Below are 22,274 nucleotides of genomic sequence, written 5' to 3'. Positions count from 1 at the left end.
AAATCGCCCCGTGACCATCACCGGGAGGAGACTACCTCCTTACAGGGTCGGAGCTGGATGAATGCCCTCCTCCGACTCCCGGCTCGGGGGCGGCGGCACGGCGCCAAGAGGGAAGAAGAGCTCTCCCTCTCCCGTTCCGCCGTCTCCTTGCGAGATGGTGAACTCGCAGAAGTCGAGCATCGCCTGCCTGGACTTTTCGCTGTCGAGCATCGTAGCCACGACGGTCGGCAGCGACAAGTCCGGTCCTATATTTGCAACGAGGACGCGGCGCTTCGGGGGCAGTGCGCGAGCGTGTGCCGCGCCGTGTTCTGCACTGTGTGTGTCCTGCACTGCAGTAGTGGCACTTCGGCGTCGGCTCCCTCCGGGCGACGAGGTGCAGGTAGCGACCGAAACAGCCGTGTCCCGTGAGCACCTGCGTCGCTCGGAAGGTGAGACGTCCTCGGTCGCGATTCACCCAGTCCGAGAGAACCGGGCGGATCGCCTCGACGGTCCGTCGCCGGTAGGCGGGGTCCGCCAGGCGGCGAGACCACGCCTCGAGCACGGCACGCCGAGATTGAAGCTTCCGCGCTCGAACTTCCGCCGCGCCGGGACGCGGCTCCCCCCTGGAGCGGAGATCACATCGCCACGCGTAATCCGCAGCGAGCGCCTCCGCTTCCAGGTCCCAGGGAGGCGTCCCGGCGAGCACGCACGCCGCCTCGAACGAGACAGTGCGACGCCGCGACGTTGTCGCGGGTCAGGGCGTGGCACCACACGGGAGCCTCGTACAGTGCCGCCGCACCACTATGTCGGGACCACCAACGTTCGGCAACAGCCGACTCAGCGAGCCGGCGGCCGCCATCAGTCAGAGACCCAATCTTTCGAAGTGAGCCCGGAAACTCCAACGACCGTCCAATACGAGACCGAGGTACCGCAAGCGGGTCGCCTCGATCTCGACGCGGACGTCCCCGATCAGAGGTGGGCCCCCTGAGGCGGCGCTTTGAAACGTGCGGGCGGGCCCCGTGAAACAACAGGGCCTGGGATTTATCGAACGCAACCTCCAGACCCAGCCTTCGAATCCTGCCGATGACGAGGGCCACCCCCGCGGAGGACAGACTAGCACAAGTCCCTCCCCCGGGCCAGGACCAAAGTGTCGTCTGCGTAACAAACTACACTCAGACCCGGGAGAGAAGCGCTAAGAGCGCCCCGCAGGACCCAATCATAGCCGATGTTCCACAAGAGAGGGTCAAGGACCGACCCCTGTGGAGCTCCGCCCCTTCCGTAAGGAAGTTATTTCCTAACGTAACAAACGTAGCGCCAGGAGAGCCGAGTGCACAATTGTAAATTATTATCAAACATTACAGTGATACTACTAGACGGATCGGTCCCCGTGAAGTACGGCGTCAGAGTCAACTCGGAAGGGACGTACCTGGACCTCAAGAGGAAGCTGTCGGAGCTGTGCGGCCTCCCGCCGGACCTGTGAGTACCGTGGCGGCGCCGGGCCCAGTGCGCGCACGGCGGCCCGGGCTCACGAGCGCGCGTGTCGCAGGCTGCTGCTGGCGGAGCTGTCCGGCGCCACCATCGGCCGCGAGCTGCGCGACGCCGACAAGCTGACGGCCGCCGGCGCCGCCGACCTGCACGCCTACGAGCTGCCGCCCCCCCGCGAGCCCCCCGCCGCCCGCGACCTGCTGCAGCCCGACGGTCAGTGCCCCCCGCCCGCCCCGCGCCCCGAGCCTCGCCCCGGCCACTACAGCCCACCCTCTCGTGTTGCAGGCTGGTGCGAGGAGGCGAGCCAGTGGGCGGAGGTGAGTGTGGGCCGCGCCGCCAATCCTTCCTCACTCTGCATGCCTGCACTGTTCTGCTTCAAGGTTAGCTCACACTCGCACATGACGCACACACGCCCGTGTCGCACACTCACACTCGCACGTGCCGCACACTCACACTCGCACGTGCCGCACACTCGTACACCAGCGCGGTACCGTGTAGCTATTAGAGTTGCGTATTATGTCGTGTTGAGTCGGTCCCGCGGGGCCGCCGCAGCTGAACAAGTGAAGGCACGTTCGGTGCGTGGAGGGGACGCCGCGGAGCCGCGGGGGAGAGTGGCGCTCGAGCGATGGACCCGATTGTACTGAGACGTTCCTTCCGCCTCGTGTCATGTTTCGTTCAACATTGGATCAAACATTGTTTTCCAATTCTTCAAATGCTCCCTCCGCGGCTCGGTTCAGTTCGATATCACATTAACAAGTGTAGTGCATTTTGTTGCGCCGCTACTGAAGTCATTCAGCGATAACTTGCAGAACTAAAAGCGATGCTTTTTTTATTGATTCGGCAAATCTGAAAAAGCTATCTGAATCCAACTAGAAATGACTTGTGAATCATCGCTCCCGGTCCCCGCGCGCCGCCCGTGCGTCGATTGTTATTGTTTAATAGCTTGAGGTTTTAGTTTGCGTTATTGAACCTTTATACACGTAACTGGCTCTGCTCCTCTCGTGAGCAGTCCGGGGACTGCGGCACGAGCGCGCCGGGGCGAGCTACCCGCTACTACTGCCGACCTGTACTTGCAGAGGTCGCGGTCGGAGATGCTCATGTCGCAGAGTCCGCCGACGACGTTCTACGAGAAGCAACACCACCAGGACCGACTCCGCAGCCAGACCCTGCCCAAAGACATGACCAGAGGAAACAGCTCACCCGCGCTCAGCGTCAAGTCGCTCAACGTGAAGCCGGCTAGCCCCAGACTGGCCAAGGTCAAGTTTGGCTCGTCTCCCTCCAACATGTACAAGATGAGCGAGACGGCAGGCCCGTCGCTCGTCCCCAAACAGACGAACTACCTGGTGGCCGTGCACAGGTGAGTGTCGGGGCGGGGCGCGGGTGTCCCCCTCCCTCCGCGCACTGGGGGCGGGGTGCGGGTGTGCCCCTCCCCCCGCGCACTGGGGGCGGGGCGCGGGTGTGCCCCTCCCCCCGCGCACTGAGCGGCGAGCGCGCGTGTTGCAGGAAGCAGTGCCGCGCCGACGCGTACTTCCTGTCGTCGCAGCGCAGCCGCCCCGCGCTGTTCGGCGTGCCGCTGCTGGTGCCGGTGGAGCCGGGCCAGTCGGGCCGCCAGCTGTACGCCGCCGTGTGGAGGCAGGTGGCGCGCCTGCTGTCCGCGCGGCCGCCCAGCGCCGACCTCAACCACGCCACCGACTGGTGAGTGTGTCCCCGCGCGCGGCTTCCCGGCTCCGGCGGCCAGTACTCACGGCTCTGTGCGGTTGCAGCGACGACAGCCTGGGGTACGAGTTCCCGTTCACGCTGCGGGCCGTGCGCGCGGACGGCGCGTGGTGCGGGCGCTGCGCGTGGCCGGCGCTGTGCCGCGGCTGCGCGCTGCCGCTCGACGACCGCCCGCTCGTCGCGCACGCTGACGGTACCCCCCCTTGTCTATACGCACGCATTGTAACATTCAATAATGTTGTTACATAATGTGAATAATGATTGCCGTGAACAGGTACTATACCCGTGTTGAAGAAGCGGTCCGGCGAGGAGCCCCCGGACGAGGAGCCGGGTCCGGCGGGTCGACCGCGCCAGCCGCCGGGCGCGCGCTCCGCCAGCCGACCCGACGTTAGTGCACGCCTTACTGTAACTGCGAACTCACCAATTTCAGGACGTATTAAGTATATCTGGTGTAGTTGTGACGCCTGCTAAAGTTTAATTTAACGACGCTTGTATAAACGGTTCGGTCGCGGTGCAAGGCTGGAGACGTTGCAGGGCGGGTGCTGGCTGCGCGCGGGGTCGGGGCGCGTGCTGCTGGCGGTGGACTGGGAGCCCACGGCGCTGCATCTGCGCTACAGCAGCGCGCTGGAGCGGGCCTGCGCGGAGCACGGCTCGGTGCGGGCGGGCGGCGCGCGGCCGGCGGGGCTGGCCTCCTGCCTGCGCGCCTTCACCCGCGCCGAGCGCCTGGAGCAGCACTACCGCTGCGCGCGCTGCCGCTCCCACCAGCCCGCCACCAAGACGCTGCAGATATGGCGCCTGCCGCCCATCCTGGTCCGCATCTCTCCCTCTCTCTCTCTCCCTCTGTGTGGGGATCTCAAAGTTATAACTGTTAAAAAAATATTTTTTTTATTGCTTAGATGGTTGGACGAGCTCACAGCCCACCTGCTGTTAAGTGGTTACTGGAGCCCATAGACATTTACAACGCAAATGCATCCATCACCCACCTTGAGATATAAATTCTAAGGTCTCAGTATAGTTACAACGGCTGCCCCACCCTTCAAACCGAAACACATTATTACTGCTTCACGGCAGAAATAGGCGGGTTGGTGGTACCTACCCGTGCGTACTCACTAGGGGTCCTACGACCAGTAAAAATTACCAACTTAACATATACTATGTAATGTTTGCAAATGTTTTTTTTTTAATTTAATTGCTAATTGGGTAAACAAACTCGCCTGCTGTGAAGTGGTCACCGGAGCCCATACGTCAACAATGTGATGCCACCACCACCTTCAGACATAAGTTGCGGGTCATTAGTTGCGGTACAGTGAGCCGCGCCCGGGCCCGCGCTCACGCCGCCCTGCTCGTGCCGCAGATCATCCACTTGAAGCGGTTCCAGTACGTCAACGACAAGTGGATAAAGTCGCAGAAGGTGGTTAACTTCCCGTACCGCGACTTCGACCCCACGGAGTTCCTGGCCGCCGTGCCGCAGGAGACCATCCTCCGCCACGCCGAGATCAACTACGTCTTCACGAGCAGGCCCTCCCAGCTCCTCCACGACGCCGCGTCCGGCAGCGACGGGGAGGACGACAGCGACTCCGACGCTGACGGACCCGTGAGTCCCAACTGACTTATATTGTTCGCTTCATAACTCCTACAGCAGTTTTATCTTTCTATGAATAACATTGGTTTTCTGTTGGTGACATACAGATCAGATCCTCGAGCCTAATTCCATAACGTTAGCTCTCCTAGCATATCTAAAATCTGACAATTTAATTTTTGCTAACGAAATATATATTATACAACAACTTGTAAACAAGTTCCGATAAACATTGGGAGCGTCGGCCCACCGAGCCGCGTCACCCGCCCGGGGCACGCCGGCCCCGTGTCGCCCAGCACAGGCGGCCCCGGGCGGCATGACTTGCCGCATAACGCGAGGGTGTGTGCAGGAGCAGACCGGCTGCGCGCGGCGGAGGAGCAGGTCGCCGGACAGCGCGGCGCGGCGCCGGCTGCAGTCCACCAGCCTGGCCAGCACGCCCGTCACCGCGGACAACCTGCAGGACTTCCACCGCCATCTGCTGCAGGACGACCAGGATCCGCTCGACCTCAAGTACAGCCTCTACGCGGTGGTGGTACGTATCCTTACTCGCCGTCACGTGGCGCCCGCCCCCCGCGCGCGCCACGTGACCCCCTCCCCCCGCGCGCGCCACGTGACGCCCGCCCCCCGCGCCGCCACGTGACTCTCGCTCTCGTCCGCAGTCGCACTCGGGCCAGATGAGCGGCGGGCACTACGTGGCGTACGCGCGCAACCCGTCGGGCACGTGGCTGTGCTACAACGACTCCATGTGCCGCGCCCTGCCGCCGTCTGCCGAGCCGCCCATCGACCCCGCCACCGCCTACCTGCTGTTCTACGAGCGGCAGGGGCTGGACTACGACCGCTACCTGCCCGACGTAGGCGACCGCCGCCCCGCCGCCGGCCTGCTCGACCCGGACGACTCCGACCTCCGGAAGATGTGCGTGCTCGGCTAGCTGACCCCGCGTCTTGTATGTGCCGTAACACAACGACAGATTATATTGTTGTTATATTATATAAACTGGTGTTGACTTTTACATTTCGTCTTCAAGGGACAGAAGGAGCGGACGCTGTCGGTGAAGACTTCGAACCTCTCAGCGGGTACTTTTAAGATGTGTCTTCGTCGTCAGCACCTTCGCGTGTTCAGTAGTGCGCAGCGCCGCGCGTGCCGCGGGTGCAACGGTTGACCAATACATATGTGATATGACTTAACTACGGTCCCCGCTAGCCGGAGGGGCCGCCGGAGCCCCGCGCGGCGGTCGGGTGCCTCAAGCCTGATCAACGTGTGGTTAGCACTTGTTCAGCTGGTTTATTATAATAACAGCAATTTAAGGCTGTCTGCATAAATAACACATGTCTTTAAATTATCGTAGTGTGTGTGTGTTGGCGGCGGTTATACAGCGCTGTACACTTGGGTACAACATTGACAACTTGCGTGCAACACTGCACACTTGGGTACAACACTGCACACTTGGGTACAACACTGTACACTTGGGTGCAGCGCTGTACACTTGGGTACAACACTGTACACTTGCGTGCAACACTGCACACTTGCGTGCAACACTGCACACTTGGGTACAACACTGCACACTTGGGTACAACACTGTACACTTGGGTGCAGCGCTGTACACTTGGGTACAACACTGTACACTTGCGTGCAACACTGCACACTTGCGTGCAACACTGCACACTTGGATACAACACCATACACTTGCGTGCAGCGCTGTACACTTAGCACAAATATATTCCTAAAGATTAATTTTCTAAATTCCATGTTGATTTATTAAGACATTTATTTGACAAAACACGTATGTATTGTTATGTTTTGTGTGTTCAAATAATGAACTTATAAGCTAGTGTTAGCATATCGGCAGTGTGGCGGTTATTACATTGTTATAATACAAAATTACATTTCTCTACAAATTGATACTTTCTACATAGTCTATATTCATATAATTATTCATCCATTTATTAATAAGCAGCTTTTATTAGTGCTGATATGTTTTACATTGTACAAAAGCTGGTAGACGGCCGGGACCATGTCATTGACACCGACAGCGTCCCGGACCGGCGCCCCGGACACTGTCCGCGCGTGCACTCCGCAGCCAATCACATGTAATATATTATTAGTTCATAATTTACTTATACATATCTTATGCTTTATTGTTAAGTGAGTTTTATTTAGTTTTATACAATTTGAATGCAAAGTTTAAAGTTCGAGGTTTATGAATGCTTTCCTTATTAAGCACGCGAGGTCTCCCGGCCCTCGCACTGCGACGCAAGCCGAGGACATGACGCGCGGACTACACGGGACACTCGCGTGTCGCGGGCAGGCGTAGTTTGTATATCGCATTTCGGATTCAGGGCACAACAGCGCGTTACAACTAAATTATTGTAGTTCTAAGAATGATATTAGCATAAGTTCAATCGGAGGCGGCGGCGAGCGTGCTCGACTAAATCACTTATAGTTTTTAGTTATTTGATATAGAGCTGGGCGGCGCAGTGCGCGCCCGGCCCGGGGTCGAACCCGGAGTCTGTGTACATAATGCAACTCGTGCCATCGATATTATCCTATAATCCTTTCATCCCTTCTATACCAAAGTTCTTATTTTCGTTATAATTTCTTTTGAGTAGAATTTTATTTGTAATTGTTAGTTACTATTATAAAATGTCGTCTCGAAATTGTAAGCGCACGCGGTTCCGGATCTGGTACACGAAGCCGTTGTTAAAATTAATTAGCTTTTGTAAATGTTCAATTTGAAAGAATATTTTCGTAAAAAATAATGGTAGTTAGATATTTGTTGGAGAGCGCCGGGCGCGGAGCCACGGGCGAATGTTTGCTGCGTACATAAATAAATATAATGAATATCCCGGTGCAATAAAGAACTTTTTATAACTATTTGTTTCATTTTGTACATTTGATATTGTTCGTAAGTCGTAAGCAAAGTGTACCAGGGCACCGCCATGCGCAGAGTGCGGCTGCCCGACACCGAACTTAGTTTTACCAATATGTCTCTGCTAGCGATGAACAAGTTTTTCAGTCTCCACCCAGTTCAGGTGGTAGGACCTCTTTGAGTCCGCACGGGTAGGACCACCGCCCTGGCTATTTCTGCCGTGAAGCAGTAATGCGTTTCGGTTTGAAGGGTGGGGCAGCCGTTGTAACTATACTGAGACCTTGGAACTTAGATCTCAGGATGGGTGGCGCATTTACGTTGTGGATGCTATGGGCTCGAGTAACCAGTTAACACCGGGTGGGCTATGGGCTCATCCACCCATCTAAACAATAAAAAAAAATAACTTTTTTTAAACTTCCTCACTTTGCTCGATAAAAGAGTACGTTACTGCCATCTACAGGAGCAGTGAGAAACTAATAACAAGCCATCTAGTGGCGGACGCCCGTAAACAGAATGTGTATAAGGGAAACGAGCCGGCTCGTTCCCTTCCTCTCCACGGTCGAGCTGTTCGCGAGACGCTGTCTTGTTTCTCACTCTCGCTCTTCCTAAATTGTATGTTTTCTCTCTAGTCGCAACGAATCTGTCGCGAGTTCAATTTTATTCTCAACGCGCCTAAAGTTTCACTTCAATATTAATTTAAATAAACATACTGTAGATATCTTGCCGCGATTTTAAAACTTTTTTTCGCTATTCCAACCGATTTTGAGGCCTAAAATTTGTACGATAATATCAGAAATGTTGGTGTGAATGCCGATTGCGTAGTGAAGCTCCGTCTCGCCCTGCCCTACAACGTCGATGTTGCTCTCTGCTGACTTAGTTCCCCACGTTAACTCTTTCAAGAGGATTATAATGTTGACGTTTCTAATCGGAGTTATCTAATCGCAGGTCCGTAGTTTTACTCGCTTCGTTAGCCCGAACACTGAGCTCGAGAATATTTGTTCCGGAGCGAGCGCCTGCCCCGGTGTCCGAGTGACGTCACAGGCCGCTGGTCGGGGCGGCGGGGAGAATGAAACTACACAAATGGGCTTTTGTATTTTATTATTAGATTTACACTGTCATTTACAATAAATTTCCATGTAGTTGGTAGGACATAAATGAATATTGCATAACACTAAGGCTAATTGCATCAGTATTTCCGTGGATAAATTAACAAATATATGCAATATTACGTACGCTAACCTGAGCGCCGCCGGTGGAATGTGTTCGAGCGCACATCCTCTGCGCGCTCAATAAATACTTCCTCAAGTGCATAACCTTAACCTAGCACAACGTTACGACTACCGATCGTCCTGGGGGTGGAGCGCTACACTTCATTTTAGAGATACTTTGCGAAATTAAAAAAAATAAATTAAAATATACAAAAATCTCTATCACAATACTCGTAAGTAATTAAAGCAATTCAAATGTGAATACTCCAAATGTTGTAATACGAAAGAAGCGGAATCGCCGGACAGTGCGCGGAGGGCCTGTCGGCGGGACCGGAGCCGAGATTAGACAACGTTTTCTAAACAACAGTTAAAATGCAATACCAAAGTATTATATTACATATGATATACTTTCCATAATCGAAAACGAACAGTGAGAGGGCGGTCCCGGGCCCGCGGGTCGGCACTGCGGGCTGGCTCTTATACGATACTATAGTTATTTGTATATAATTAGGGGGAGGCGCGGCCATTACGAGACGTCCTGGTCCTCGCCGTCCTGCGCCGGCTCCTTCTGCTCGGCGTCGGCGGACTCCCCGTCGCCCTGCATGTCGGAGGTCCACAGCGTGAGGTTGTCCCGCAGCAGCTGCATGATGAGCGTGGAGTCCTTGTAGCTCTCCTCCGAGAGCGTGTCCAGTTCGGCGATGGCGTCGTCGAAGGCGGCCTTGGCGAGCCGGCAGGCGCGGTCCGGGCTGTTCAGGATCTCGTAGTAGAACACGGAGAAGTTGAGCGCGAGTCCGAGGCGGATGGGGTGGGTGGGGGGCAGTTCGGTCATGGCGATGTCGGAGGCTGCCTTGTACGCGACCAGCGAGTTCTCGGCAGCCTCCTTGCGGTCGTTGCCGGTCGCGAACTCGGCCAGGTACCGGTGGTAGTCGCCCTGCAACAAACGCACCCACATGTACAATTACATCTACTAACATTTGCCTTTTCGGTGTGCTCGTTATTATCTTCACAAACTTAGTATGAAATAAAATGTTTGTAACAACACGAAAATGTCAGTGATAAATAAATGAATATAAATAACAAAGAACAAATCACGCGGCCCCAAATTAAGATTCTCGGTGTTATGGCTACCAGAGACTGGACATACATACTTATATAAGTTTACATATATACACATCGAAAGGTGAAAAGCTATTTAAGCAACATTTCACTTAATACGGGACATTTATCTTTGTAATTAAAGATGCGTTTTATTTGGTATTAGCACCAATTTTAGTTTATTTAGATATTACATATCACAATTAAAAAAATGCCCAAATTATCTCACATTTTTGTTACATGTTTTGTTTTTCTTCAATAAACTATAAAATGCTTAGATGTATGATGACATTATATATATAATGATATGAAATGTTTTCGATAATCAGTGACATTTTGATAAATTTTAATTTCATAAATATGTACTTTATAATAACCCTTTAATACTTACCTTTAATACCCATAAATACTTTATAATAAATATCTTTTAGAAATAAGCTTTTTTCCTCTTGGAAAATATGTAAAATAAAACATTGTATGGTTATGAATCTGACCTTCATTTTGTAATAAAAAACTTTTGATTCTCCGGTCTGTGAGCTGGGGATGAGGTACTTGTCGAGGACACCGAGGATGTCAGAGCAGATGTCACGGAGCTCCTTCTCAACCTGGCTGCGGTACGCTCTGATCATGTTCAATTTGTCTTCTGCGCCCTGCAAGCCGAGCACACATCACGTTAATTTACAAAGTCCTCTTTTTGCCTATATAAAAAATAACTTCAAGACTCAATTTAAAAATATCACTAAAATACTAAATTTTAATGATAATGTGACCTTTTACAAATAAGTAACTTGGGTAAGACAAATTGTGAGCATGCATACAATAATGTTTGCAAGTTTGAACCTAGAATTTTTAACCGGGTTTTTAACAACTTCGCACTTGGAGGCTTGGCAGTGAATTTTGGAAAATGAGAACTCCACAACAGTACCGACTGATCTGTCTGTTATTATTACAAACATACATTGTAAAAGTAAAAAGAAAATGATCGTGTTTAAAATAGTAGACATGTCTGTTGCTTAGTCAACCCTTAAACAGGTCCAGTTCAATCAATAGTAATAAAATACATATAAGAAGCACTAAGCATTTATTTTTTTCTGTTTTGGTAAAAACCATTAAATTATATGCAACTATCCGAACTCGCCCGCTTGCTGGACATTTAAAATTAACATTATTTATTGTCATTATTATTAGGGAGTCCAACACTCAAATATTAGCTTATCCATTAAGTACATGTATTTTCTACATGGCTACCAAGTTTCAAGTCAATCAGATGCATGGTTCAGTAGTTATAATGGAACATCCGTAAAAACCACTGTAGATTTATATATATAGATATATAGTATAGATTAGCCTGTTATCGAACAACAAATAGATGATTTCATAAATGATTTAATTTTAAATATTATATCACAGCAACAACTCCCACAAAAGAATAAGTGAAGAAGTCGACGGAACAGAAGATACTGATTTGGAAAAAGTAATGGGGATTTTCATAACATGCTTGTGGAAATCAACTCTACATATTATTCACTTGCACTGGGAAATCAAGACTTAAACGAAGAAATTAAGCACTATTCATCGCAGGCAGTTGTGTACCTGAAGTATGACCCTATACTTTACTGGCAAAAAAAACTATTGATCAACACGTTCACTCAACAGCCCCATGATGTGTATGAGTATCGTGGGATCATTTGCTCCTTGTGAGTGCCTTCTTTCAATTTCCGCTAACCTCGCAAGTGACGAGCGGAGCCGCTTGGATCCCAGTAGACTTCACAGACTGTTTAAGTGTATTAAGCGTTGGCAACTATAAGCTATGTACATTGTTATTATTTTTTTAACTTTTTAATGTACCAAATACATTTAGAAAACAATTTTTTTCTTTTATACCTGATCTGATATGGTAATAAAAATAATTGTTATTATCAAATTACCTGATTTTACTGATAAGGAATCGTTTATAGATCTTCTCTATCAAGAAGAGCTTACTTATTTTTAATAAAATCAATTTGTGTTTACATTGTAAATGCAAACTTGAAAACAATTGGTTCTTTCGAAATCTTCGATTATTTCGTGAATCGATTCATTAGGTTACGATCTTTTTCAGAAAGAATGGCCTTGTCTAAGGCAATGGCCACCTCAGTGATCTGACCTCTTTTCCATTGAACTGGTTTGGGATGAACACGACAGAAGGGTAAAAATCGAACACCAACAAATTCAGAACATCTGTAGCAATTATTGGAGAGCGAGTGTCTGAGCGTTTTTTCTTAAAGAGCTGAATAAAGGCCATTACACGAAATATGTTCTACAGCCACGAACGCTCTACTTAGGAATTCAAAGACTGAAATTGATTTTTATACAGTAATCAAGAGATATAAGTATATATGAACGTAAATTATTTTATCCTCATTCCTAGCAGTAAGTCAGTAAGGATCGTAAAGATTCTAACCGATGATGCCTTGTAGATGAGTCAGTCTCAATTGAACATTTGCAATTCATATTCCTCAATGTGCCGCAGTCGATCGATACGCAAATATCTATCTAGCCCGATGATCTTTTTGTCGTCATTAAATTTATTTCTTCTAGATTTCGATGCGAGATTTATCAAAACAAAGTTCAGTCAATTTTACTTAATAAAGATATTAAATTATGAAAATCCTTTGCGTGACAGGTACTGTCATCGTACGTACACTTTGATAGACTGCGGTTTTATATTTGACGATGTTTTTAAATTATCATCACAAAAGTTTACAGAAATCTCTCTACGATCAAAACTATTTCGATGGAAACTGTCAACAGGGCTCCAAAAATTTAGCTATTATAGTATGTATATATTTATATGTACTTAAAGACATATTTTTTTAATAAAATAAGAAATAGAGCGGCTGTACATAAAACTAAGTAGTCAGACAAAGTGCGTCCTTGACACTTTTTTAGGCGATTCGTCAACAACGCTGTTGAAAGTTGAAAGGTTGAAAGGTCCATTGTAAGTTTTTTAAGCCGGCTATTGAATTTACTTTAAAAAAGATACCTATTTAAGTCTAACCCACATTTCAGTTTCCCTATTCTGACATCGTCATAAAATTTATAAACGCTTATATGACCACATTTTTCAACAATTATTACTTAATGATAATATTAAGTGTGTAAGGGTATTTTAACATTTGGAATTAGATGATTCAGTCCGTGCGACTCCTATGAGTACTGGGCGTACCGCTGATGAAACAACTGACTATGACTCACTTTCCTCATTACACGCCGAGTTACAAACTCTCCAATTCCAGTTTTTTGTCTGTCGCAGTTAGTGATAAAAAATGTTATGTTTCTAACGGTTTCTGTCGATTTGAACGTGGCGATTTCTTAACAATGATCACAATAATATTTATGGGTTTTTTTATTAATTCTAATGTAATGAGATAATTTTGCTTATTCGCTTCAAGATGCGCATTTATTCTTATGTTGTCATGTCGCCACAGGAATTCGAACGGCACCTTTATTAATACTTCCATGGAACTTTTACCTCAATATTATATTGTCTAACTTGGAATATGACGTAAGTTAAATAGAACAAAACCATAAAGAGTAATATTTTTGGATTACGATTCAGCCCAAACTCTAGATTCACGCATGAATCAGACAAAATGATTCACTATTCGTGTGTCCTGGCAATGCAATTGTAACTTTAGTTGCGACTATTCATGGACACAAAGTAAGCCGAGCGACTGATATCGATCACCGGGGAATGCTTTGCGTGTGATTTAGATGCTTAATGTAATTATTCCTACAATTATTTGTTGTCAGTTTTTGGGTACGTACTAATTCCTATTCCTTAATTCCATAAATAAGCTTATTTTTTAGAATATCGAAGTAATTTGTAACATTTTTGAAGTTATGTTAACTGCGGAATTTTGTTAAAGAAATAAATTAATGATTTAACTAATCTTTTCGTCGTTAAGAACAAATTACAAAGCTCGCTGTCGTTAGATAATAAGAGTGCCTGAGCTCGGTGCGGGTTCGATAATTTTATAAGGTCAGACGGTCGGATATATTTAAATATGTAATAGAAATTCACAAAAAAACAAGCCAGCGACTTGCATTACACTTGTCGATAAGATTCAAATTGCGTTTATGAAGTTAACATTTAGTTGGCTAACTCTCGATTAGCTTGGAAACAACCAGGAGCCCCGACGGCGCTGCGGATCAATAACTGAAGCGGCGCGTACAGACGCGGTACAGACGTCGGCTGGCGATGTCAGGTTTAAATTGATTCACCGCAAATTGTGAAAAGGCTAATTTAACAAAAGTATTAATTCTAAAAAAAATGTTTGTCGAAAGGTACATTACAAATCGGAAAAAAACAACACTTATTTTATTTCTTCACTACATTTAAATGCGACGTGTTTTTTAGTGTGTTACTTTCTCGCAGCAATGGAGCAGCGTTTAAATAACAAATTCTGTACTTTTGCCTAGTATTAAAGAAGAAAGCATGATCAACTCATTGCTAGCTACAATAACACACAGATCAATGAATACAGAGTAAAGCAAATTAGCTGCTGAGATAAGCTATTAATTTTATCATTTCCCATTATTAGTCATTTTACTTAAAAATGTTTTTTAAGTGAAACTTCTTTAGGCGCGTTGAGAATAAAATTAAACTCGCGACAGATTCGTTGCGACTAGAGAGAAAACATATAATTTAGGAAGAGCGAGAGTGAGAAACAAGACAGCGTCTCGCGAACAGCTCGACCGTGGAGAGGAAGGGAACGAGTCGGCTCGTTTCCCTTATACACATTTTGTTTACGGGCGTCCGCCACTAGATGGCTTGTTATTAGTTTCTCACTGCTCTTGTAAATACTATCTTATTTTTAAAGAAGGATTTGAAAAAATAGTAATATTTTTCTATATATAATATATATAAATGGTGAAAAGATATACACAGCATTACCTATTACAAGAGAAATTTCATTTAACGATGAAAAATGAAGAAAACCGAAATACTAAACACCGCAAAAGAAGTCTCACTTCTTTCACGTGCACCAAGTTGCACGCGCACCGTTTTCTCCAAACATAAACAGTTGAATCAATCAAAAAGTAGTTTGATACTACATATGTATTGGGGAAGCGATCTCTCATTTTCCAACATTCAATTATATAATGTAAACATGTTCAACAATGACATTTGGTTAAGGGGCTACCACTAAATGATCAACATTGCTGTACTCAGATTTCTCTCAATTTATAATGAATCTATAGCTAAGACAGGTAAAATTCAGGAGTTCTCTGTATCATGAAACACTAAAAACATACACGCAGAACATATGTAAACTTTTATCATGAATCAATCTCATGATAAAAGTTATGAGGCCCTCTAGATGCATTAGATTAACAAAACAAGTCTGGATACCAAAATATGAGGTTTTTCTTCTAAACTCTCAATGCTTGGGTGATACTAAAACACAATCATCCAATTTATTTATCCGGGCTAAGCTCTGATTATGACAAGTTACATCAGCAGACAAGTAAGTGTTACACGAGACTCACTTTTGTTTCTTCCTTCTGTTCGATGGAGGAGATGATCCGCCAGGAGGCGCGGCGGGCGCCGATCACGTTCTTGTAGGCGACCGACAGCAGGTTCCTCTCCTCCACTGTCAGCTCATTGTCGGACACGTTGCGTGATGCTACATTCTTCATCGCCTCCACCATTTCTGAAAAATAGGATATATTATTCGTTTTAGTACATTTCTACCATATCTGGTACTTTACTGATGATAGGACCTCTTGTGAGTCCGCACGGGTAGGTACCATCACCCTGTCTATTTCTGCCGTGAAGCAGTAATGCATTTCGGTTTGAAGGGTGGGGCAGCCGTTGTAACTATACTTGAGACCTTAGAACTTACATCTCAAGGTGGGTGGCGCATTTACGTCGTAGATGTCTATGGACTTCAGTAACCACTTAGCACCAGGTGGGCTGTGAGCTCGCCATATTTATAGATATTTATTTTTCTTTTTATTATTGTTATTTAGGAGATTGGGCAGATATTTGCTCAACATTTCGACTTTTGATAATCTAGTATTTTCCTCAAACTTCAACTCATCATCTCAAAACAATGTCCATACTGTGGCGGGTATACAAGTTGGATTGATAAGGGACAAAAGGGCTTTGCCGCTAAGAGCTATGACCCTTCCGATGGGGACCTTGGCAACAGTAACCCTTTATCATCAGGTGGCAGCTCTTTTGTGTTCGTTACATAGCCTATAGGCATCTTGGTCTGAGCCATCAGACCAATCAACATAAGATTTTTTCCTCCCTAAAGCATCATCAAAGTATGCTAAATGTCTCTGAATGTATAATATTCATTTTAATTACATTAATTCTTCTAATGCAGTTGGAACTGAGTCTATTCTACATTTTAAGGTGTTTAGATTATTAAGGAAAATAAACATATCATTGTTTTGTTTACAATTATATAGGATACTTAAGAACAATCATAAAGATGGGAAATAAATTAGACAAATCAACTCATTTGCTCAGTAAGCACTGTTTAATACAAATATAATATTTCTAAAGAGGTTTGAATTGAATTTGTCAGTCAAGTTAATGAATGTGATGTAATGGTAATTTGAAAAGACAGTGTAAGGGGATAACACTTTCTTAAAATTCCAATTTATTTATCTTATTGTTACCCATGCAGAAAGTTATATGTTAAAAAAGTTCATCTGCATTGCATTTGTTGCAATGCAATTTTAATCTCCCAGAAATAGTTGGTTCCTCTGCATGTTTGTTGGTTAACACAATTATTAACCAGAGCATGTGTGTGATGTGTTCTTCAAGTGTTTGTTGCATGAGTCAATAATTATGTACGACCCAAAAAATCTAAAAAGTGCAGTAGGACATGAAAGTTACATACTAAACTACTGAAAAATCACCTCAAAATAGAAGGCCATCCTATCCTGTCGTGTTCAAGAAAAAACTTGATTTATAACACAACTACACACATTGTTTTCTTGCACTACTTTCTACCAACGTATATAGCCATGTAGTTTATTAGAATTTATTATTTTAAAAACTCCTAATTAAAAATAATGTTGTAATGTTTTACTGGTGGTAGGACTTCTTGTGAGTTTACACGGGTAGGTACCACCACCCTGCCTATATTTATGCCGTGAAGCAGTCATGCGTTTCGGTTTGAAGGGTGGGGCAGCCGTTGTAACTATACCTTACTACCTACTATACCTTAGAACTCATATTTCAAGGTGAGTGGCGGTATTTACGTTGTAGATGTCTATGGGCTTTAGTAAACACTTAACACCAGGTGGGCTGTGAGCTTGTACACCCATCTAAGTAATAAATAAATAAAAGTTGAATTAAAAATAAATATGAGAATTATACTATTGGTTTAACCACGTCTATCTTCTATCTTTCAGCCCACAGACACCAACTGCTGGACATAGACCTCCCCCAAGCCTCACCAAAATGATGCAGATAGTGCAGGACCAATCGTGGTGAGGCTTGTTTTAACTACAATCTACAATTTTTAGACACTGCTTCCAATGTAGCACTATTAAATATTAGCCAATGATTACAGTCAGCAGTCACATGTGATGAGTACGAACTGATACAACATCCTCTAATTTACAACCTCATTCAGTGTACACTACAAAAATTATTTTCAACATAGATATTTCAAATTTTTTGAAAGTTTATTTTATTAATATTAGTCATAGCATCATGCGGCAAGTTCCAATGAAGTCATACTTTTAATATGTGTGACTAACATAATGAGACTTTCTAATTTATAAATCCATTTAAGTTTGACATTCACTTGCAAATTAGCACAATTATATTTAAAATTAAATTACAATAAATTTCATATGAAATAAAGACACTTGCAAAATATTGGCTGAAGGTCAAGCCATAAAAGGGTGTGGTCAACTTTAGTCCCACTGACAATACTTTTAGTGGTTCATAAAAATAATCAATAATGTACTGATTGCAGACCAACCTGTTACAATTTTCTCTATGTCACACTATGTATGTAGAGCAATATTCAATACTTAGAACCCATGATGAAATGGATAAGGATGGCCTAGGGCTTCTTTTTTAAAAATTAGAATTGAATGTCATATCTAATACCACCCATGTTTTTTGCAGATGAAAGATAGATGAAGATGAAAAATCTTTATGCACTCAATAAAATGAAGTGTAACAGTTGTGTAACAAGTCATTCATATTTCATCCATGTTGTGCATTGATAAGATTGACAATGATATTCTTCAATGATAATGGTAACTAAGGTCATTGAACCGTGGACCTTCACAGACTTTCAATTATTACTCCCGAGTTTTTCATGAGGAAGATGACAGAAAACTATGATAATACTTTAACAGAAAGCGATATAGTTAGACGAAATCGTTGTAAAACCCTAAGGAGACAGTTCCCGTGGCATCAAATTGTGAACAATAGGTGAAATCTAAGGCGCCATAAAACTACGTCATAACTAAGATGTTTCTAATGTGTCTGGATCACAATAGCAGACATACAAGAAAACCAGTGGCGCATCGATCCAGATCCTCTGACACCCGGTCAACGGTACTACAAATTCTTGAAAATCACTTTTATTGGAAACTTTCAGTCATAAAGTTGCGATTCTACAACTGAAAAAACTATCGTAACTGAACCATGAAGGTTCTATTTCAGGTTGAGAATGGATTCAGCGTTTTTGTTCATGTAAAAAACCTAAGACATCCCACCGGTGGATGACGCATCGATCGCAGGCCAAGCCTAATGAATACCATTGACTCGTTTTTCTATTATCAAATATACAAACTGCGACCTACAAGGCTATTTGCAATAGAAAATTGAAATAAATGAAATGATAATTACGTCTTGGACATAGGATATTCTCTAAAGAATCTTAAAATCGTTTTTCAATTGTCGGCGAAAATAAGATAGAATCTTCGACTGAATGATAGCATTACAGTAAAAATATATGCTTACCGTCATAGCGCTCAGCCTGCTCAGCTAACTTTGCTTTATACACATTATCTTCCCTTTCCGACATTGTGGATGACAAATGATTTTACACTAACTAAATCCGAATCGCCAGGTCACTTATTCACCAAGATGGCCGCGCCCGCCAACCGAATCCAAATTCGATCTTCAACTAAACTCCGCCCATGACGTCATAGACTAGGCAGCTTCCGTTCTACATTTGCTGCCAGATAAAAAGTAATTTAACTACTGATTTAACTGAAATGAAAAAATTAAGGAAGGTTAAATTACATTTTTATTACTACTATTCTACTTTGACCAATATAAAATAAAGTTATTCTAATAAGCTTAGATTCATGAAAGTTCAGGCAAAAAAACAAATAAAAACTGTAATTTAAAAAAAAAAAGTGTGTGTGTCCGCTCCGACGCACGACTGGAGTTTACTGGATATAAAAAATTAAACGAAACAATACGAGAAATAGTTCTATATTACGACAACACGATACACTACAGATTATTAACAAATTAACGAGACACAAAACAAACGACTAACAAATATATGAAAATACAATAATGAGAGAAACGCGCGATCAGTATAGTAACCGGCAAACATCGTGAGCAAATGACCTTGACTGCGCAGAACCGAATTTTAGATCACTTTGGTGGTGAGGGTGAGGCGCGACGGCAGGGGAAATCGTATCGAGCGCGTTATTGGTAGATCAGTCGAACCTTGCGTCCCGCACCGCGCCTTCGTTCCGCTTGCTCCCAAAAGTACGCTTGCGTACAGTGAAAAGTCTATCGTTATTAATCGTTAATAAATTTTGTTATAATTGCTTGTTGACTTTGTTGCCATTGCTATTTGTTGAGTATTTGTTGATTTTTTATAAAAAATACACTATGCCGCGACAAACTTGTGTAGTATTCAAAAGAAAGGGCAGAAAAATTGTGTACGACGTATATTGCTTCATTATAAAACAGGGGAAGAATGATATTATGAAAAAGTAAAACAGACTTCGGAAGCAACAAAAACATCAGTGAGTACTGTTAGGTGCATTATTAACAAAGAAAGCTAAAGGCTCTGGCTTGCTCGTCGTGCTTGGGACTCCGGGTAAGAAAAGATCAGGGAAGAAGAAAGTTACCGGAATGGATAGTTTCGTTCAATCTGTAATAAAAAGATGTAATCATAATAACTACATAACAAGCAGCGAAACTCCGTACCGTAGAAAGGCTTCGAAAATTTTAAAGAAGATATACATTTTAATAGCTCGGAATGAAGTTTACGACGAATTATGAAAGAGCTAGGCTTCAGATGGAAAAAAAAAACAGAAAATAATCGGAAGCTGGTAATTGAAAAAAGTAACATTCGATTACTACGAATCGAATATCTTCAAAAAATAATAAATTATAGACAAAAAAGAAGATCGAACCGACCGAGTCGTAAACTACACCGATGAGCCCTATGTCCACTTATCACGATGATGGCGACTCCAGTGATGAAAACAGTGATGATGATAATGGTCAAGATTATGATAACGAAAAAAAAATTACAAATACCAGCTTCGCTTCAACTGAACGAAGACCTGGCAACAGCTCTAGTTTTGACTTAGTAGAAGGAATATCTATTTTACCCCAAGATTAAATTATTACAATTATTAACCTATATTTTTTGTTGATGTTCTAATAAATATATAAATAAATACATATGTTGATTTTAATAATTTAATTGCATTATGACGCAGAGTAAATAATGTTTTTGCACGTGAGTGTACCATGCGCAAACTTACCCCCACTACGTCAACAAATGCTCAAGAAGTTTGCCGGCTATTATACGAGGCTTTGTGGCGGACTGCCGGCGCAGCAGCCCGGCGTCACCTGCGATAACGCGGCCGCGCGTTGGCTCCTGATTGGCGCGCGCACGCATCACGCAATCAGGAGCCAATCAGGCGCATAACGCATTTCGTGTGACATGCTAGTACGATTTTGGTCCCCATAATTTTCATACCCCGGGCCTATATATGTAAATCGATTCTAAAGGAGTAAACTCCAAAAAAAAAATTATGCAGACGAGCATATGGCCCACCTTATGATGAGTGGTTACTGTCGCCCAGGGACTTCAGCAACGCCAAACCGCTGCCTACCGAAAAAAAATTGACTGAACTAGCTATACATAACTCTTGAAATAAAAAAATTTTTGGAGTTTACTCCTTTAGAATCGATTTACATATATAGGCCCGGGGTATGAAAATTATGGGGACCAAAATCGTACTAGCATGTCACACGAAATGCGTTATGCGCCTGATTGCGCATGTCACACGAAATGCGTTATCGCAGGTGACGCCGGGCTGCTGCGCCGGCAGTCCGCCACAAAGCCTCGTACTGATCGCGCGTTTCTCTCATTATTGTATTTTCATATATTTGTTAGTCGTTTGTTTTGTGTCTCGTTAATTTGTTAATAATCTGTAGTGTATCGTGTTGTCGTAATATAGAACTATTTCTCGTATTGTTTCGTTTAATTTTTTATATCCAGTAAACTCCAGTCGTGCGTCGGAGCGGACACACACACTTTTTTTTTCATCATCTCAGCCGCTGTCCACTGCTAAACATAGGCCTTTCCAATTGATCTCCATTGCAACTGGTCCGTTGCCACCTGTAATTTATGTTCCTTCTATTAAATAAGGTCAACTTTTTTCTCTAATTAACGTGTTGTTAGACTCAGCTTTTAAATTACCAAATTAGAAAATTAATCTTTTTATAGGCCGGTAATACTTAAATTTCCGTTTTCCGTGATCTCACTCTATCAAAATGTCAAATGTCAAGCGTAGATTTTTTTAAGGGATTTTATGACCTGGTATCTGAGACCTTTAAGTCATGTCTTACCTTAATTTATATTCATATTCTTATGAAAAATGATATTATGGAGTGAAATGAAATGAAGATGATTAATTTGAGACATCAATCAACTGGGATGAAATTAAATGAGATGATACGGGATGAAGTACAATCTCAGTAAAATGGTGGTCATTTACTAAGATTTTTTCAGTGGACTTTTTGGAGGATCCCGAGAAGTTACGTCCAGCGGCTTTATTTCATTTTCCCACATTTGTGCACTATTACAGATATTAAACAGTTAATAAACCACCATTATTACACATTTAAACCCGAAGAAACACGAAATAGACAAAATAAAACAAATCACACAACTTCACTCCTCGCGTTCCCGCCAAAAAGTCCTCAAGCGTAGATCAAAGAAAAACCCTCAGAGTAGTATTGAGTGAAATAGGTACATTATAGAACGGCTCAATGAATTTAGCCCCCTTTTTTTGATTTTCAGATTTTTTTATTTTTAATTATTTGTTCGT

General features: G+C 44.4%; 2 protein-coding genes across 4 annotated transcripts in view; one reads left to right on the top strand and one right to left on the bottom strand.

The window, feature by feature from the left end:
* The window catches only part of LOC101736510 (ubiquitin carboxyl-terminal hydrolase 32), a 29,338-nt gene extending 21,707 nt beyond the window's left edge, over window positions 1-7,631 (top strand). The window contains exons 16-27 of one of the 2 annotated variants that reach the window (XM_021352523.3): window positions 1,341-1,455; window positions 1,526-1,677; window positions 1,750-1,781; window positions 2,541-2,821; window positions 2,968-3,159; window positions 3,228-3,373; window positions 3,455-3,567; window positions 3,715-3,990; window positions 4,535-4,774; window positions 5,109-5,291; window positions 5,419-5,703; window positions 5,785-7,631. In XM_021352523.3, the coding sequence (XP_021208198.2) occupies window positions 1,341-1,455; window positions 1,526-1,677; window positions 1,750-1,781; window positions 2,541-2,821; window positions 2,968-3,159; window positions 3,228-3,373; window positions 3,455-3,567; window positions 3,715-3,990; window positions 4,535-4,774; window positions 5,109-5,291; window positions 5,419-5,688 (2,000 nt within the window). In that variant the 3' untranslated portion in view covers window positions 5,689-5,703; window positions 5,785-7,631. Of the gene's footprint in view, window positions 1-1,340; window positions 1,456-1,525; window positions 1,678-1,749; window positions 1,845-2,540; window positions 2,822-2,967; window positions 3,160-3,227; window positions 3,374-3,454; window positions 3,568-3,714; window positions 3,991-4,534; window positions 4,775-5,108; window positions 5,292-5,418; window positions 5,704-5,784 lie in introns of both variants that reach the window. The other variant, XM_012696866.4, reaches the window with a different exon arrangement.
* A 1,076-nt stretch (window positions 7,632-8,707) lies between these two features.
* On the bottom strand, window positions 8,708-22,136 carry Ywhae (14-3-3 epsilon protein). 2 transcript variants are annotated; one of them, XM_062672856.1, is made up of 6 exons: window positions 21,942-22,136; window positions 20,996-21,049; window positions 18,922-19,173; window positions 15,465-15,628; window positions 10,424-10,579; window positions 8,708-9,765 (listed from the first exon to the last, which is right to left on the bottom strand). In XM_062672856.1, exons 3-6 carry the CDS (start codon window positions 18,983-18,985, stop codon window positions 9,361-9,363), a joined length of 789 nt encoding a protein of 262 aa, XP_062528840.1. In that variant the 5' UTR covers window positions 18,986-19,173; window positions 20,996-21,049; window positions 21,942-22,136; the 3' UTR covers window positions 8,708-9,360. The 2 variants fall into 2 exon arrangements, with proteins under 2 accessions (XP_062528840.1, NP_001091764.1); NM_001098294.1 differs by lacking the exons at window positions 20,996-21,049; window positions 21,942-22,136 and having other exon boundaries at window positions 18,922-19,096.
* Between the last annotated feature and the right edge of the window lie 138 nt (window positions 22,137-22,274).

Source organism: Bombyx mori, chromosome 16 (genome assembly GCF_030269925.1).
Source record: "Bombyx mori chromosome 16, ASM3026992v2".
Lineage (NCBI taxonomy): Eukaryota > Metazoa > Arthropoda > Insecta > Lepidoptera > Bombycidae > Bombyx > Bombyx mori.
This window is presented reverse-complemented; position numbering and strand designations above follow the sequence as displayed.